The 19,942-nt window shown below is 39.6% G+C and overlaps 1 protein-coding gene across 4 annotated transcripts in view; it reads right to left on the reverse strand.

Annotated features, from left to right (window-relative positions):
• Window positions 1-3,662: 3,662 nt before the first annotated feature.
• Window positions 3,663-19,942, reverse strand: part of ABCB1 (ATP binding cassette subfamily B member 1) — a 220,063-nt gene continuing 203,783 nt past the window's right edge. For all 4 annotated transcript variants that reach the window (XM_050785269.1, XM_050785270.1, XM_050785268.1 and 1 more), the window contains 6 exons: window positions 19,661-19,801; window positions 16,836-16,992; window positions 15,572-15,769; window positions 9,673-9,879; window positions 6,275-6,421; window positions 3,663-4,773 (listed from right to left, as the gene is read on the reverse strand). In XM_050785269.1, the coding sequence (XP_050641226.1) occupies window positions 4,567-4,773; window positions 6,275-6,421; window positions 9,673-9,879; window positions 15,572-15,769; window positions 16,836-16,992; window positions 19,661-19,801 (1,057 nt within the window). In that variant the 3' untranslated portion in view covers window positions 3,663-4,566. The remainder of the gene's footprint in view (window positions 4,774-6,274; window positions 6,422-9,672; window positions 9,880-15,571; window positions 15,770-16,835; window positions 16,993-19,660; window positions 19,802-19,942) is intronic.

The following is a 19,942-nucleotide window of genomic DNA, read 5'->3' on the forward strand; positions in this document are numbered from 1 at the left end:
CAGGGCTTTTCCTGACCAGTCCCTCTGGGTGGGTACCAGTATTTTCACCACATTATGCTCCTATTCAGAGTCATCAATGGTTTTTCATTTTCTCTCTCTTCAAATCTGAATTCCTCTGCCTGGCATTCTAGGCTTACCACAATTTGGGCCCACCTAAATTTGGTACCTCACCAACATCCCATAATTTACTTCATCAGACATTTAGTGAATGTCTACTATGCCTAAGACACTGTTTCTAGGCTTTTGGGGACACTAAGATAAATACAGTATCACTCAGCCTTCACAGAGCATGTGGCCCTGCTGAGAAGACAAATGCATACAGCTATGAAACACAACACGACAAACAACACTGCCCCTTCCCACCAGGCAGCCTCTGCGCTATGCACACTACTGCTACTCTGCTCCATGCATCCATTCTCACACTGCTATGAAGAACTGCCCAACACTGGGTCATTTATAAAGAAAAGAGGTTTAATTGACTCACAGTTCCACAGGCTGAACAGCAGGCATGGGTGGGGAGGCCTCAGGAAGCTTACAATCATGGCAGAAGGGTGAAGGTGAAGCAAGAACATCTTCCCATGGTGGCAGGAGAGAGAGAGGGAAGCAGGAAGTGCTACACACTTTTAAACAACCAGATCTTGTGAGAACTCACTCACTATCATGAGAATAGCAAGGGGGAAATCTGCTGCCACAATCCAGTTGCCTCCCACCAGGTCCATTCCCCAACATTAGGGATTACAATTCAACATGAGATTTGGATGGAGACACAGAGCCAAACCATATCACATGCTTTTAACTATTATCCATGACGTGCGACACAGTTTAATCACATAGTCCTACAGCTTCACTACTGTAATCACCTTTTGTGTCACTCAAGAAAACGTTTCTTAAACATAAGAACTTCTGCTTCTCTTACTTTCTACCAGAGTTACTATAACAGTGTTACAAATAATGGTGTATATGTCTTCGAGTGAGACTTTACTTGTACTGAAATCATTTGTTGCATCTGAGATCACTGGTTGAATGTGGTAATTGACCCTGTGAAGTAAATTTGGAGAAAATAAATGGTGTGAAAAAGAGCACCCCCTCTCTGCCAGCCTTTAACGCTAAAGGGGCAGCAATATACTCAAGCAGAAAAAGCTAGAGGCCCTGGGAGGGGCTCGACCTCCATGCAACTCCAGCCAGGGCAAAACAGTGAACAGGGAAACATGGTTCAGAGAGAGCCAGCGAGTGTCACCAGCTATAGCAACTAGACTGTGCAAACGACAGTAAAAAATACTTTTATTTTTCTTTTTATAGACATGTAAGAATTTTTATCCCAGCTACTCAGGAGGCTGAGGCAGGAGAATCGCTTCAACCCGGGAGGTGGAGGTTGCAGTGAGCCGAGATCACCACTGCACTCTAGCCTGGTCGACAGAGCAAGACTCCGCCTCAAAAAAAAAACAAAAGACAAAAAACAAACGGTCCTTATAGCAGACATACAAAGAGTTGAAGGAAAAATCTCTAGCTTTAAGAAGTCAAACCAAGTGACATGGTTTTATGTTTCTATTCACATAAATTTATCAAAATTTCCTAAACTAAGCACACTTTTTAAAGTACCTTAAAATTTTTAAACAAAAGTTGAAAACTTAGGAGATAAAATCATTTCTAATTCTGGTTTATTTTGGACTATCTCCCAGAAGTTTAAATATATATATTAAATATATAAAATTATATATATTATATATGAACTGTAGTTATATATAGATATATAAATATAGATATATAACTATAGATACATAAATATAGATTTATATTATATATATAATATAAAAAAGCCACCATAATGTTCAAGCCATTTGGCAACCATTTTTTCTTTATACAAATTATATTTTGTTATATTCTTCAACTTAATTTTCTAATGATTATATGGTATTCCATTTTGTGAATGCACCAAAATTTAATATATAATTTCTTACTGTTAAATATTTATATCTTTCCAATTTTCAATATTATAAGTAATGCTACTAAAAGTATCGTTTTACATATCTCTTAAATCCTTAGAATTATAATTGCTGTCTTGAAGGATATATATATATTTACATTTTTTTACTTACATTATCAAATAACAAAGAAGTTTATATCAATGACCATTTCACATTAGAAATGGAAAGAAATAGGAATGTCATATTAGATTTTTTTTATTCATCAAGTTACTAGGCAAAAAAAATGATATTTTGTTTTAATTTGCATTTCTTTGATTATTGAAACTGTATACATTTTTTTTATATACTTTAAGTTCTAGGGTACATGTGCACAACGTGCATGTTTGTTACATATGTATACACATGCCATGTTGGTGTGCTGCACCCATGAACTCGTCATTTGCATTAGGTATATCTCCTAATGCTATCCCTCCCCACTTCCCCCACCCCACAACAGGACCTGGTGTGTGATGTTTCCCTTCCTGTGTCCAAGGGTTCTTATTGTTCAATTCCCACCTATGAGTGAGAAAATGCGGTGTTTGGTTTTCTGTTCTTGCGATAGTTTGCTGAGAATGATGGTTTCCAGCTGCATCCATGTTCCTACAAAGGACATTAACTCATACTTTTTTATGGCTGCATAGCATTCCATGGTGTATATGTGCCACATTTTCTTAATCCAGCCTGTCATTGGACATTTGGGTTGGTTCCAAGTCTTTGCTATTGTGAATAGTGCTGCAGTAAACATACATGTGCATGTGTCTTTATAGCAGCATGATTTATAATCCTTTGGGTATATGCCCAGTAATGGGATGGCTAGGTCATATCGTATTTCTAGTTCTAGAACCTTGAGGAATCGCCACACTGTCTTCCACAATGGTTGAAGTAGTTTACAGTCCCACCAACAGTGTAAAAGTGTTCTTGTTTCTCCACATCGTCTCCAGCACCTGTTATTTCCTGACTTTTTAATGATTGCCATTCTAACTGGTGTGAGATGGTATCTCATTGTGGTTTTGATTTGCATTTCTCTGATGGCTAGTGATGATGAGCATTTTTTCATGTGTCTGTTGGCTGCATAAATGTCTTTTTTTGCGAAGTGTCTGTTCATATCCTTTGCCCAATTTTTGATGGGGTTGTTTGTTTTTTCTTGTAAATTTGTTTGAGTTCTTTGTAGGTTCTGGATATTAGCCCTTTGTCAGATGAGTAGATTGCAAAAATTTTCTCCCATTCTGTAGGTTGCCTGTTCACTCAGATGGTAGTTTCTTTTGCTGGGCAGAAGCTCTTTAGTTTAGTTAGATCCACTTGTCAATGTTGGCTTTTGTTGTCATTGCTTTTGGTGTTTTAAATATGAAATCTTTGCCCATGCCTATGTCCTGAATGGTATTGCCTAGGTTATCTTCCAGGGTTTTTATGGTTTTAGGTCTAACATTTAAATCTCTAATCCATCTTGAATTAATTTTTCTTCTTTGAGAAATGCATGGCACATGCATTTCTTCTTTGAGAATTACCTGATTATATCCTTTCCCATTTTTTTTTCCTGGAGGTGATGGCTTCTCTTTTTTTCTTTTTAGAAGTTCTTTTTTTAAGATAGCAATTGTTTATAATAAATATAGTTTATAATGTTAATAATGCTTTTTGTCTAATTTTAAAAATTTTGTCATCCAGAGTACCAATCTTTGTGATACATTTTCTTCTTTTTTCATCATGTTTGTATCAAGATGTAGTTAAACTCATGGCACATTTTAAACATCTGTAAGTCAGAAGGATCACTTTTGGAAGAGGCCAATTATTGGCAAAAGTAATTCATTATCAAGACAAAAAGTAAATGTACTTTGGAAGCGTAAAAATCTTAAAAATCCTTAAAGAACCCTTTATAAAAGCAATGCAAAGTATTTACTGTATATCTGAATAATACACACTTCATAATTGTGCCTTACCCCACCTCCTAAAATCTTATACTGATCTGTGTTTTGGGTTTGAGAGCCACCTTAATGTGGAAATGCAAGAATCAGCAGGATCAAGTTCAAGAAGAATGAAGCCAGATGGTTCTGCAAGACCCAATATGAATAGACATATACAACAGGAATTATTTAAACTGCTTAACCATTCGCACAAAAATGAGTAGGTATATTTAAAGAAAACTTTTTTAAAGCAGAAGTTATCTGCAATATTCCAGTTGAGAGAAGATATATTCACAAGCAGTTTGGACAAGATGACTCCAGTCATGTGAAAGTTTAAGTTTTATTATAGACACTTTATGCAAACATTTCAATACTTTTTGCTACTTCTATAATCTTTTAGCAAGGCAATCAGTTAAGTCCAAATGAGAAAATACAAACAAAATTACATATTTTATCTTTAAAAATCTACTTTAACTCTGTTATAAAATTTATAATGCAATTTAAACCATTATTTCTCTCCACTTGATGATGTCTCTCGCTCTCTTCCTTTAATTACGAAGTGTCTGAAGACTCTGAACTTGGTTGAGGAAATGTTAAACAGATAACTCTTCATAATTCTATAAGTACTTGCTTTTTAACTTTGAATAAATGCCATATTTAAACACAAATATTAAAAAATATTTAACATCTCATACAGTCACAGTTCACTGGCGCTTTGCTCCAGCCTGGACACTGACCATTGAAAAATAGATGCCTTTCTGTGCCAGCAGCTGCTGATGTGTGCCGTGCTCCTTGACTCTGCCATTCTGAAACACCACTATTAAGTCTGCATTCTGGATGGTGGACAGGCGGTGAGCAATCACAATGCAGGTACGGCCTTCTCTGGCTTTGTCCAGGGCTTCTTGGACAACCTAGTCCATAATCACATAGATTAATTCGCATAATAGTTGTTTTCCCTAATTCCTTTTCCATAAAAAGCTCCACAATAGGCTGGGTGTGGTGGCTCATGCCTGTAATCTCAGCACTTTGGGAGGCCAAGACGGGTGGATCACAAGGTCAAGAGATCAAGACCATCCTGGCTAACACTACGAAACCCCATCTCTACCAAAAATACAAAAAATGAGCCGAGCGTGGTGGCAGGTGCCTGTAGTCCCAGCTACTCGTGAGGCTGAGGCAGGAGACTGGCGAGAACCCGGGAGGTGGAGCTTGCAGTGAGCAGAGATGGCGTCAATGCGTCACTGCACTCCAGCCTGGGTGAGAGTGCAAGACTCCGTCTCAAAAAAAAAAAAAAAAAAAAAAAAGCTCCACAATGAATTTCTCCAACAATAGATCCTTCTTTAACAAGATTTCTCCAACAATAGATCCTTCTTTAACAAGGTGTCAGTGAAACAGAACAGGTTTTTGAAAACAAAGGATTTGTCATATCAGAAGATGACTGAACCCTAGTTTGGGTTAGTTCCAAGGCAGTAGTTATCTATCCCTAACTTTTTTTTTTTTTTTTTTAATAATTTGAAACAGGGCCTCACTCTGTCACCAGGGTGGAGTGTAGTGGTGCAATCATGGCTTACTGCAGCCTCAACCTCCCGGGCTCAAGCAATTCTTCCACCTCGGCCTCCTGAGTAGCTGGGACTACAGGTTCCCACCGCCATGCCTAGCTAATTATTTTATTTTTTGTAGAGACAAGGTCTCCCTATGTTGCCCGGGCGGGTCTCAAACTCCTGGGCTCAAGTGATGCTCCCACCTCAGCCTCCCAGTGTTGGGATTATAGGTGTGAGCCACGGCAGTAGGTGCCAGCCAGCAGTCATCTACTCTTAAAGTTAAGGGAGTAAATACAGTTCACTGACTCATTTAAAAACATTACTAATGTGTCTAGCAACACAACATCCTTGAAAACAGACCTCAAATCCAGCTCACAGTAAATTCAAGAAGCCTGAGCAAAGACCAAACACAGACTCCTGAATTTTAGTATTGTAAAGTAGGGAACATCTCATACTGAGTTGGTCTTTCAGATAATCTGAATTATTAACCTTTTCTCCAATCAGAAATGATTGCTAATATTTATCTTAAAAAAGGTACAGCCAGATTTTAACATTGCCTTACCCTACCACTTTTCCTTATGGTTGCTGAGAGATGCTGCCAGTAGAAGCAGGAAATACACCTCCTGAAAGCAGCTTCTTAGGTCAACGTGAAGTGATCTAGGGATGGTTTGTGAAGCATATGCGCTCTAAGACTAATTTGCCTTGTGTCATCTTTTCTCTCCTGAATCACAGTTACAGAAACTGTTTACATTTTACTGAAAGGTGATGTAAATAACAATCAATAATCTGACTACATTTTGTTCTTTACTATGGAGAATAAAGCATTTTTAAGCATGATGATTCAAGTATGAATGAACTCAATTTAAATTCTTACCTTTTCACTTTCTGTATCCAGAGCTGATGTGGCTTCATCCAAAAGCAAAATATGAGGCTGTCTAACAAGGGCACGAGCTATGGCAATGCGTTGTTTCTGGCCACCAGAAAGCTGAGTTCCTTTGTCTCCTACTCTGGTGCTATATTTCTGTAAATAAGGTTTTGTTGTTATGAAAGTAGAACTGATAGTAAAGTTCTAACAGCTTGCTTATAGAAAGTAGGATAAATGATTCTATGCTCCAAAAATTTAGGTTCAGAAGCTAAGAATTGTTCATGGATAATTAAGGAAAGAACAGAAAAAAGCCCAAAATGGCAGGTTTACTATCTCTTTGAAAAACAGATGTTTGGGCCTTAAGATGATATGTTTTAGTATAAACAGGTCAGCATTTTAATGAAGAAGAATATCGTTGCAATGTTAGTATCTTCCATCTTCTGGTTTCATTATATTTGGGACAAAGATTGACAGGAGAAAGGAAATTTGATTTGAACAAGGTATTCATAATAAAATAATTGAAGCTCATCTTAATTGTAACCAGCAGGTGACACTCTCTGCATGATTTTAAATTGAGGAAAACCATTCTTGGGACGTTAGCCTTTTAGTATCTGTTTTTATGAAAGTATCTCCAACACTTAAGCAATTTTAATGGGTGCTACATAAAGGATTCCATTTTGATATCTAACTTTGAAAATGAATATCTCCTTTTTAAACATTTTTGTTGTTAGAGTGCTCCCAAAATTCTTCCCATATTGTTTCCCACAGTAGATAATTGTCACCAACTATTCACTATGATGATAGGAACGGCAGTTAAAGGTTACTCAGGAGAGAGCAGAAACAGGATGTGACTGCACTTGTAACCTAGAAAACAATATTATTTTATTATTTCTAGGCCCTTGCCAGGCTGAAATTTTAGTACAGCGTTGCCTATTTTTACTTGCTATATCTGGCAACCCTAGTTTTGTGGCACTCAGCCCTGGGTCTCCCCCTGTAAATAGAGGGAGAAGACCCCAGATGAAGTTTTGGCAGATGTTTGGGACTGGCTCTGCCCCAGAGTCATGGCTGCCTCAGAGGGCAGGAGCACTGAAGTGTGTCTCATGTGAGTGGAGGGGTTACTCATTGCACTCTTGATATAGTGCTCATCCTGCTGAGGCAGATAAAGGCAGTGCGGCAATCTTACAAGAAGGAGGTAACTAAACCAGTCACCTACAGGGTGAGGTAAATCCTAGTATTAATCACTTAGGAGAAGTGGATCCTTAGGTAACAGGACTTAGGGGGTTTACCTTTTCTCTCCTGGTCTAGACACTGAGGAAGAGAATTACGGTGTCTACAGGTGTGTTCTGTGTGACAGATTAGAGACCCGGATCCCAGAAAGGCTGAAGTCTCTGTGGCAGACAAATGCCAGAGGGGCAAAGTATATTTAAGAAGATAGATAATACTTACTCTCTGTGTTTGTGTTTTATTAACCCCTAGCCCAGTGGTTCTCCAGCTTGAGCCTGCGTCACTATTATCTGGGCTCTTAAAACATGGATTGCTGGATCTGCAGTCCTAACAAGTTCCCAGGTGATGCTGATCTGTGTCTATACTTGAGAACCACTATCCTCTCATCAGTAAAGGGGACTGGAGCTTTCCATTTTAAATGTTTGAGCCTGGGGAAGGGTCAATTACCTCCAGTTGGGCTAGACTGTGAAAGGAGAGTGGGAGACAAGGCCATCTCTCTGGGACTTAATGAGATTGGTGTCAGCAGTTATCCGAAGAAGAGTCTACAGAAGGGAATCTTGGGAAAGAGAGCCACCTGGTGTTGCTCGCCTGCCTCATGAGGAAACTGTCTTCCCTGCGGGGTTGAGGCTCCTGAGCTTTGTTTCAGGGGGCACTTCCTTAGAATAAAGAGCATAACTGATGATAATGAGTGGGGTAGATTACCTAGGTTGAGAAGCACTTCAAAATATAGGACCTAACTTTTGCAGCAACATGGATGCAGCTGGAGGCCATTATCCCAAGCAAAGTAATGCAGGAACAGAAAACCAAATACCGCATGTTCTCACTTATAAGTGGGAGTTAAACATCAGGTACTCATAGATGAAAAATGGCAACAGTAGAAACTGGGGACTATTAGATAGGGAGGGAGGGGGGTAAGTGTTGAAAAACTACCTATTGGGTTCTGTGCTTACTACCAGGGTGACGGGATCATTTGTACCCTGAAACCTCAGCATCATGCAATATACCCAGGTATAATAAACCTGTACATGTACCCCCTAATTCTGAAATAAAGTTGGGAAAAAATATAATTTTGGACTGTTAATACAGGTTGAGCATCCATAATCCAAAAAATTCAAAATCTGAAATTCTGAAATTTTTTGAGCACCAACATGATGCCACAAGTGGAAAATTTCACACCTGATCTCATGTAACAGGTCACAATCAAAACACAGTCAAAACTTTGTTTCATGCTCAAAGTTATTAAAAATATTGTATAAAATTACCTTCGGGCTAATGTGTATAAGGTATACATGAAATATAAGTGAATTATGTACATGCAAATATTCCAAATCCAAAACACTTCTGATCTCAAGTATTTTGGATAAGGAATATTCAACTTGTATTCCAAAACAAGACAAAACACAAAAACTAAAATACAGGACCTAAGAGGGCTTAAGAGAGGGTGAGAGGTTTCATTTATCCAACTTCCTAGGAGGAATTCAGAGGACACCCATAGGACAACAGCCCAGGGAGCCCTAGAAAATACTTCAACCATTCACTGTAAACAAAGTTTGGGGCCCATGAAATGTACGATGATGAGAGATTACATGATACCCTGGTCACCCTAATGGCTCAACCCTTATTCAGAGAGAGCCCTCTTTCTGGCATGGGTTCACCCCTCTGGACTGGACTGACTCCACAGTGAGGTTTGAGTCTTGGGAGAGAGCTGCAAGAAGGAAGAAGGAAGAGAAATAGAGCAGAGACATGGGGAGGGACAGTCATGCCTGCTTCCTCGGCAGGCCAGAAGCAGCATGTGCAGGTAGAGACCCAGCCTCTGTACTTGGACTTGAAGGGAAAGGCTTCCCAGACATTGTACTTATCCCTAGGGCTGAAAAAGGTGGAGCCTCAAGCCTAATAGCTTTGGATCTAGAGAATTGTTCCAGTTCTCCTATCCCAGAAATGTTCCTCTCTCCTAAACCTGAAGTGATCACTTTCATCCCTTCCTCACAAGGAGGGTGAGGTGATCAGACAAACGTAACATCTAACCCAAATAGGAAGTGTGGCCAGATGCTTGTATACAGGTAAGGGTGTGATTTGGTTGCTAATTTCTCTTCACTTCTGGGAAACCATCCCCTTATACATCAAAGCATAGGCCAGGGAGGCTGCCACATGCTCCCGGGCTGTTAATTTGGAGAAAGACTTACATTAGGCAGTGACTCGATGAAGGCATGTATATTGGCCTCCTTGGCTGCCCTCACGATCTCTTCCTGTGACACCACCCGGCTGTTGTCTCCATAGGCAATGTTCTCACTAATGCTGCAGTCAAACAGGATGGGCTCCTGGGACACGATGCCCAGGTGTGCTCGGAGCCACTGAACATTCAGTTGCTTTATTTCTTTGCCGTCAAGCAGCTGAAAACAAGAGTTCACAGACCAACTTCAGGACCAGCACACTTTGAATGTAGCATAATTAACATCATTATTTCTTACACTGAAACTGCCAAGTTACTGTGAGATTAAGGAAAAGTTTGTGTGATTAAAATTTGGATAGTTAAGATTAATACAACAAGGTCACAACTGTATGCTTTGAGGAACTGTCATGTTTCCTGTGTTATAACCATGGTTTCTGATGTATGCACATGGTAGGTAGAATAAGACATCTATGTCCTAATCCCTGGATCCTGTGAATGTGTTATGTTACATGTCAAAAAGAAACTAAGGTAGTAGACGTAAGGTTGCTAATCAGCTGACTGTAAAATAAGATTATCCTGAATTACCTTGGTGAGCCTAATGTAATCATAAAGGCTTGTAACTGAGGAAGGAGAGAGGAGAGTATCAGAGCAAACGCAGTGTGAGAAAGACTCAACCAGCCACTGCTGGTTTTGAAAACAGAGGAAGGGGCCACAAGCAAGAAAAGGCAAGAAAACAGATCATTCTTTGGAGCCTCTAGAAGGAACACAGCCCTGCTGACACTTGATACGTGCCCACTGAGACCTATTTTAGGTTTCTGACCTCCAGAAGTGTAAAGTCATAAATTGGTGTTGTTTTAAGCCACTGATTTTGTGGTAAGTGGTTACAGCAGCCACACGAATACAATGCCTAATACTTCTGAGATGTATCCTGAGAGCCTTATTCTTAAATCTCCATTTTTCAGAGACACAGTGCCCAGGATTAGCATGGAAATAAATAACAACTATGACCACATAACAGGTTTGCAGTTCAGGAACTATAGGGGATGGATAGGTGAACAGGGGAAGGAAAGGGTGAATAGACATCATCAATACTAAGCCAGATGAGTAGGAATGGAGAGCTGCCCTTTCTCTATAATCTGGTTCCCTGGATTATCTTGCAGAAGACTGGGGAGGGCACCTTACAGCCTTGCTGATAACAAGCCCTACTCTGATGCAAATATGTCTGCCAGATAGGTCTGCTTTGCAAGAGAATTTGCATTTAAGTGAGAGAGTTGTTCAACTCTTCTGAAGAAGGCACCAGTGACTCAGCTTTGAGCGTTTCCAATAGTAGTGACAAGTTTGTACTGAGCCATATCCTCTCTGTATCCCATGTGCCTGGTTGGGTGGCTCAAGGGGACAGCTGGCCAGCAGTAGGGTACAATCTTTGCTACAGGAACATGGCTTCTGCTTGTGACACTGGCAGATGCAGGGATGGAAGCTCTCCCATAACCTTATTAGTTCCAAGCTGAGTTGCCATGGAGACTATTCCACACATGTATGCTCCAGGCTTCCTTACAATGTTAATAAATGAAGGTAGAAAACAGAGGGTGGAGAGGGACAGTAAAAGCCAAACAAGGATGTGGCTAAGTAGCAGATCTTGTTAGATAAAACACTGTACTTGAGAAGTGGAAATTTAAGGAAAGGAGGAGTTTGGTTTTTGCTTTTGTTTTTGTTTTAATTTTCCAGGTTTATACCCCTGGGAGGAAAACAGCCACTGCCTAACTAATACAATCACAGGCAAATCTGAATGATCTCAGCAAGTTATAATGAGTTTCTTCATTACACTGAATACACTCTTGGACCTCCTCGTCCCCGCATAATACCCTAGGATTGCAAACTATTTAAAACCTGTGTTGACTGAAGAATTCTTTCTTTAAGTAAAACTTAAGTTTAGATGCCTACAATGTAAAAAAGATCAAAGAAGCAGAGCTCCTTTGGCTGAGGAATGGTGTTGGTTTGAGAGAAGACCATGGAACTCTGGGGAATCTATGAGAACTGCTCAAAAAATCCTGGCCTAAATAAAAATATAACTAGGAAAGTAAACATATTGGTAAAAAATAATGAAAGGCCAGATTAAAATGATCGGCTATCTCTATTGTAGATTGTTAAATCTATTGCTTGCTTTCATTAGCACAAAAATGTAAATGTTAACACATGTATTCTTCTATGCATATTTACTGTGAAATAATAATTGATTTTTAAAAATCAAGCACTGACAACATTGTAGGTTCTGTGATAAGCATGTCTCCTACAGTCTCTTGTTTAACCTTCACAGCAACACTTCTGAGGTCACTGTGAGGTTAACTGCCATTTTACTGATAAGCAAATGCGCACAGTTAGTAATTGGTGGAAAACCAAGACTGGATCTAAACACTATAGGTTGGGTTTTAGTAACACTAATATCTCACAACTGAAAGATATTTTATGCCCCCTCCTTAAAAGGGGAATGCCCCCATCTCGGGCTCTTCTTGGGTTATAACCAGACAACGACAAGCAGCTTCTAACTATATCCCAAAGGGGGCTCTGACTGTTGTATATGAGAGAGACTAGAAAGGGGAGAAAGGAAAGGTCAGGGGAAGACTCAAAGTAGGGGTGATTTAACAGTGACACTGATGAAAGTTGAGCTTCAAGAGCCCTCAATTACATGTAAATTCTAGGAAGTTGAACAGTTTTCTGGGTGGGGTGGAGGAAAGGCTGTAGTCAGGAAGCTCTTCCCTGTAAGTGTTGATGATAAATTGCCTAAAATGAAAGGGACCAGAATCTTTAAGCTTCCAATATTTGGTTATGATTTTTTTTGTTTGAAGTAAATATCCACTTTTGTGTCTAATTTTGCATTCAAAATTTTTTCTTTAAGTTGAATCCCTAAAATTGTATAATCTTCAGGTCCCTCAAAACTTGGAGAATCCTCCCATCTTCACAATTTCATAGCTTAATTATTCAAGACTTTCCACAATTTAACCTAAATCTTTCTTCAAATTTAACAGTTTGGTGGCTCTCGAATGATGGCTGGCATCAGGATCACCTCGGAAAATTATAAAAAGAAAAGGCTAAACCCTAGCCTACTTGAATAATCCAGGCCGGCTGTATTTTTTACTAGCTCTTTAGGCCATTCTAATAGTCACTGAAGCTTGAGAACCACCACTTCAGGTCAATGATTTTCAACGTGGGATTCAAGGTCCACTGATGGTCATGAGAATTTCGTGACTTCAGGGGATCCTCAGGGTCAAATCCTTTCTTTAATTCTTATGCTCAAATCCACAGACTCATTTTTACATGGCAATAAAAACTAATGAGTAGTAATCCACTGAGTTATTCAGGGCTACTCACTGATGTCCATAAACAAAACTTCGTACATTTACTAGAGTTTATTGTGGACACTTTCTGCTAAGAAGTCTAGCTGCAGTGCACCATCTGGCAGTATTTCCAAGCCCTAGTGCAAATGCACAGGAGAAGATAATGGATATTCCTGCAATAAATGAGGACACTTTGTTTTCAGTCCATTATCAATAATGTCTTGGGATGCTTACTGTGCTATGCACTCAGCATTCATTTTCATATACTTCTGTGTCTGACCTTTTATACATCAAGGGACTAGAAGGCTAAAAACTATTTCCCACTTTCCCTTGGTTCTGGAAGTAAGTCAGGGTCTACCAGGGAGATGCACAGTGTAAAATCTGGGAGGTAGACACCATCTCTCCTTCAGCAGCCATGGTAAGCTAACAGCTTAACTCATTTTTGGCAGACAAGAATTTCTGCGACAGACAGATTCTAGTCTTGTACCTTTAAATTTGGAACAGCTGTGGCATAATTTTCTGCAGCTTCTTGGTTACAGAATCACAGCTGCAGTGCGGTGATCTGGAAGTCTGGGAGCAAGTAGCCTACTTTTCTTTCACTCTTCCAGCCCTTCCAAAGATTTTGTAAGCATGTAATTCCGTTTATTAAATACTTATCTACTTGAAATACCTAGTGCAGTTTCTGTTTCCTACTCTGAACTGTAACTGATGCTGTCCATGTTTTAAATTATGTTCTGCTTGTGTTTATATACTTGCAGAATAACATTAATTATTCCTTATTGTATCATTATTGTGCTATATTATATCGTGGTTTTCAACTCCAACATTTTGTTATCACCAAGCATTTTTCCCCTTGGAAAGTGACTATGAGTACATTAGTGGATGATGACATTTGAAAATCTTTCCTACATGAGTTATCAGAAAAGTTTGAGAACCACTACTCAAACTAAACTCCTATTTCAGCCAAAGTGTCCTATTTGCGCATTGGGAACAAATCACTGATCACACCTTGCATTTTCTCTCACATTGAATGTCATCACGACTGTTCATCCATATGCAAATCCTTATCTCTTAAGAACTAGCTCTAGGCCTATCTTCTTTAACTCATGAAAGTATATGCCCCATTTCCTCAGTTAAAGTATTTGAGGGCAGATATCATGCCCTACAATTCATCATAGCACAATCTTTTACATACCACTTAATAACTGTCTGTTGAGGACCATAATCAGTGTCTGAGAGCTAACATTTCCTCCGCTAATTGCTTTGGCTGTCAGCGACGTCTTTATTTAGAGTCCTGTTTTTAAACTCACCACAAAAAATTGAAAGACAAAATCAGAGTTCACAGAAAATATAAAGCAAGAGAGTAAAAGTAGGTAACAAGCTTATGTAATGATTTAAGAGTAGACTGAATAAAGGCATAACTATCTTTGAATACAGTAACAAATATTTATGAGTAAGAGTGACTGCTGTGAGGAAGTAAAAAGAGTCCTAGACTAAAGGTTGAAAACTCTCTTTTCATTTGAGTTATTAAGTGCTACCAGTGTCCATACATAGTGGGTGGGCATCCATCTGACTTTACCAGCAGGCATCCATTCTGATTGGTCAGTGTCCATTCTGTTCCCATTGTTAAGTATTTTAAATATCACTTCTCAGTACAATTAATTACATGCCTACATAATGAAAATGTCTTGTTCTTAATCTATTCCTTCCTAGTTTGTCTTCTTTCCTAGCCTCCATCATAGTCGTTTAAACTCACTGCTCCCTGCCAGACACCTCTCTCATTCCCAGCAACTAAGACAAAAGGGCGTACTTCTATATTCTTTATACATTTCCCAAATTTGTTGATTCTACTTTTTTTTTCCTTAGATGATGTTTCAATGCCCTCTCTCCATCAATGATTTTGTCTCATCCCCAGCCATAAAAATGCTCAACAGTTCACCTCCTAAACATTTTCCCTGGACTCTGCCTCCCCACTCAAGCACTGTCCTTATTTGCCTTTCTTTTACTTTCCATCTTCTTGATAACCTATGCTCACTTACATCTCCATTTCTCCTCCTAACCATACTTCAGCCACCCTTAATTGTTTTCTACCATCACTACTTCACTAAGAATATTTTAAAATATCAGAAGTAGCTCATTCATTGCTAGACTCTATCATGTCGTCTCAGTCTCCTCCTTACCCAATCTCTCTATACCATCTGTCATTGCTGACTACCATCTTTGAAACAGTCCCCATCCTTGGCTTTCATCTCACTCTTAGCACCTGTCCTGCATCTTTCTGGCTACTTCCATTTTTGTCGGTTCTTCTCAAGTCAACTGAAACCTAAGTACAGCAAGGGAGATAGGTGGTACAAAGGGTGCTTGCAAAGGAGGGTAGAGGAGTAGTGTTGAGGGAAGCCTGGAGAAGTTGGCTGGGACAGATGACACCACTTGGAGACCATATTTAGGTTGTCAGACTTTATCCAAGTGGGGTTGTTGTTTAAAGGTTTGAAAAAACATGGCTCATAGTTGAGAATTAAATACATTCAGACATTTGGATGATGAAAACCTGAACTGAGCTAAATACGAAAGTGTGCTCACCACTTTCCCCGCCAAGGGGTCATAGAACCGCTCCAGGAGCTGGACCACCGTGCTCTTCCCACAGCCACTGCTGCCCACCAGGGCCAGCGTCTGGCCCTTCTTCACTTCCAGGCTCAGCCCCTGAAGCACTGGGATGTCCAGTCGGGTGGGATAGTTGAATACAACTTCATTAAATGTGACATTTCCTTCCAATGTGTTCTGCAATGAGAAGAATAACAGTAAATTAGATTGCCACAATACTGAAAATAAAGTGTATAGCTAACCCTTTCAATTACCAGGTGTCAGAAGGTAATGAACTTGTATTACAATTGGCTTCACTTCAAACTGCTAGAATTTATTTTATTTTTATTTTATCATTTTATTATTTTTTATTTTTTGAGACAGTCTCACTCTGTTACCCAGGCTGGAGTGCAGTGCCATGATCTCAGCTCACTGCAACCTCCACCTCCCAGATTCAAGCAATTCTCGTGCCTCAGCCTCCCGAGTAGCTGGGATTACAGCATGTGCCACCACACCCAGCTAATATTTTTTTATTTTTAGTAGAGATGGAGTTTCACCATATTGGCCAGTCTGGTCTCGAACTCCTGACCTCAAGTGATCCACCCACCTCAGCCTCCCAAAGTGCTGGGATTACAGCCATAAGCCACTGCGCTCAGTCTCAGACTGCTAGAATTTAGTAAATGAGGTCTAAAAGAGTAAAAGCTTTCACAGCATGTATTGTTAAGACAATGTGAATATACAATACAGCTGCAATAACTCAAATCTGTTCCTCAGGAATACAGTAACTTACAATAAAATCTAGTGACCAGCCTGGGCAACATAGCAAGACCATGTCTCTACAAATAATTAAAAAATTAGCTGGGCATGATGGCACATGCTTGTAGTCCCAACTACTTGGGAGGCTGAGACAGGAGGATCACTTGAGCCCAGAAGGTCAAGGGTGTAGTGAGCAATGATCATGCTACTGCACTCTAGCCTGGATGACAGAATAAGACTCTGTCTCTAAAACAATTGTTTGTAAAAAATCTGATGAATAGGTTTTGCTTATAAAGTGAGCAGTGTTCCTATTTCCCTATAACCTTTGCTATGTAAAAGTACTGAATGTTGATGTATATTATTAGTAGTTATTGAAAGGAATCTATGATCTAGGAAGTTTTATTTTATCATCAGCATATTTGAAAGTACAAATTTTATTAAGTTTCCACTTAGAATACTTTCATTAAGGAGTCAGGAGTAGATCCAATAGTTGAAACATCAAACTCACCGGCTTTAGGCCTTCTGTGCTGTAGCTGTCAATCAAAGGGGTTTTTTCAATGATCATGATGATGTGGGCTGCTGATACTTTGGCTTTGGCATAGTCAGGAGCAAATGAACTGACTTGCCCCACGGCCATGGCACCAAAGACAACAGCTGAAAATACTCTGGAAAGTACAAACACAAAACATGTGTGCAGCGTTACGACCACAATGCTAGAAAGCTGACACTCCTTTTTTTTTTTTTTTTTTTGAGATGGGGTCTTGCTGTGTTGCCCAGACTGTAGTGCAGTAGTGCAATCAGAGATCACTACAGATATGACCTCTGGGGCTCAAGCGACCTTCCCACCTCAGCCTCTGGAGTAGCTGGGACTACAACTGTGCACAACCACAGTTGTAAAACCAGCTAATTGTTTTATTTTTTTGTAGAGATGGGGGTCTCCCTGTATTGCCCAGGCTGGTCTCAAACTCCTGGTATGAAGCAGACCTTCTGCTTCAGCCTCCAAAAGTGTTGGGATTATAGGTGTGAGCCACCATGCCTGGCCAAAAGTTGACACTTCTGTAACCAGAGAGCTTAGCCTCTAATAGTTATAAAACAGATGTTAAAAATAAAACAAACACATTTCCTTATAAGTTCATGTCAGTGTGATAGATTGATTGCAAAATGGCCCATTTTTTTTCCACCTCTCTCTGTATCCTCATCTTGCAATGTGACCTTTGCAGCACCCTTTGAATCTGGACTGGCCTTGTGACTTGCTTTGGCCAGCAGGATGTGGTGGGCAGGATGTGGTGGAAATCACTTTTTCCAGTTCCAAGTCTATGACTCAGGGGGCCTTATATGCTTTGTGAGCATGCATGCGTGTGTTCTCTCTCTCTTTCTTTCTCTCTCAGAATTCTGCCACTGTCTCAAACCCAGGCTAGCCTGCTGGAGGATGAGGCACACATGGAGGAGAGCTGTGTGAATCCCAACCAGCCAGCTACAGACACAACCCACTACAGAAACATGAGTAAGTCCAGCTGAGATCCACTATGCCTAACCCAGATCAGTAGAACTTCACAGCTAACCCACAGGTTTGTGGGCAAAAATATGTATGTCTCTGAGGTTTAGTGGCTGGTTGTTACACGGCATTGTTGTGGTGATCAACAACAGATACAGTCAGTGATGTTGGAATTACATCAGATTCTTAAAAACCTATGAACTGTGCAACAAAAAGAAAGTTTCTTACAGAACCAGATATGTTGCTCTTAAGGTGCATTGACATTCTTATCTATGACATGGGAATCACAGCAACTTAAAGTTGGGAAGGTCCTTACAGGTATCAAGTCCAGCTCTCCATGTTTGTGCCTGGACACCTCCCCTAAATTGGCTTCCATCCTCTGATTTAGGAAGTAGCATGTTTGGTTGTCTATTGTTAAACAGTTCTTTTTCAAACTGAAGAAAAAATTTACTTCCTTTTACATAAGACAGGCCTACAAGTCTTGAAATATTACTAAAACCTCCTTTGCTTCTTTGATAACTCCTTTTACGGCCCTTCTCTAGACATATTTATTAATATGATTTTTGAAACAGCAAGCCTGGAACTGACAAAATACTTGGGAACCCTCCCAGAATACAGGGAATCCATCACTTTCTTTCCTCTGGACTCTATGCCTATGTTTATGTAGCATATTGTGTCATTAGTTTTTGTTTGTTTGTTTGTTTGTTTAACTGGCACTAAATAAGATACACCGATGGTTAATCTTGGCCTTGTGATCATTTAAACCTATGGGACCTTTTTCTAATGCACTGCTCTTCAGACAGGTCTTCCTTTTCCTTAACTTGGAATGTTGATTTTGCAAACCTAAATGCCCCAATGTCAGCAACTTTCACCAATTCAATTTTTTGGAGTAAAGCAATATATCAAATAATTATCTAATCAAAGTCCCAATGCCAGTGATGCTTGGTTTTGATCTCTAGGTCGTAATCACAGATAGCACCCGCATATCATTTGTCCAATGCACACCTTTAATGGAAATTTAGATGTCTTTTTTGGGGTCCTCCTGAGCAAACTGTAATGCATGAACAGCTCAATGTTTAAAAAGGAAAGAAATACTATACTAATATGTTACACTGCCAGGCTTATATGATTCTGGTTTAAATGTAAAACTATATTGCTACTAATTATGTTATGCTATCAAGAGGCAGAATCTTACCCATCTCTAAATCTAGAAGCTCAGATATATTATATATACTTTTGACCACCAAACTGCATATTTGGGTACTTTTGTAGTATAACTGCTTCAGGCTTATCTTCCTCTGACCAAGGCACAGTTATCTACATTCAGAACAATGTAGCAGAAAAATCTCAATATAACTTTTCCTTTGTCATTTCTGACTTCATCTGGCTCTTACCTTCCAACTCTTCTCATATCAAGGAAAAGTAAACTTATCCTGGAATCTCCAAGGGCTTGCAGAACTTAGTACAACACATCTGCACTTTACTTGCTCTGTAAGAAAGTCCTTTAAAAGGAGCCAGTCAGACTCCTTGCTCAGAGCTAGGCTTCTTCCCAAATGCCAAGGCCTTCTCAAAATCTCTGAATGGAATCACTCCACCCAGTGACAGACTTGGAAAGTTCAGCTATATGTGAGCCAGCAATGAGGAAAGAAGTTACTGCTCCTTCAAATGAAAGGGGGTGCTTCAATGGTGGCACATGAAGACTCAGAGGCAAAATGCCACTTTAGGAATCACCAGAATCTCTTCATGAGGCTTCACAGTAGGGTTTCCTATCTAGACATGAAGCATGTTCATCCCAGTTTTATTTTTAGAGTTTAACTAAATAATAACCCAATACTTACAACAGAACATCCTCAAAGCTCATGAGACTATGTGCCACCAAGTAGGCTCCAAACCGGAAACATCCAGCATAGGAAAAATACATCATTGCCTGGGTGAAGGAAAACGTGATTCCAAAGATGTGTGCTTTCCTCAAAGAGTTTCTGAAAAGAAGACATTTGAAAACTCATTCCACTTTCATTTCTCAGTCCTTAAAATGTATCTTTTGATAGGCTGGCAGTATGGCACAGAGGCATGACCAACAAAAATGGGTTTAGTTTCCAAAGAACTAAGTTTGGTACACA

The sequence above is a fragment of the Macaca thibetana genome, chromosome 3 (assembly GCF_024542745.1).
Source record: "Macaca thibetana thibetana isolate TM-01 chromosome 3, ASM2454274v1, whole genome shotgun sequence".
In the NCBI taxonomy this organism is placed as follows: domain Eukaryota; kingdom Metazoa; phylum Chordata; class Mammalia; order Primates; family Cercopithecidae; genus Macaca; species Macaca thibetana.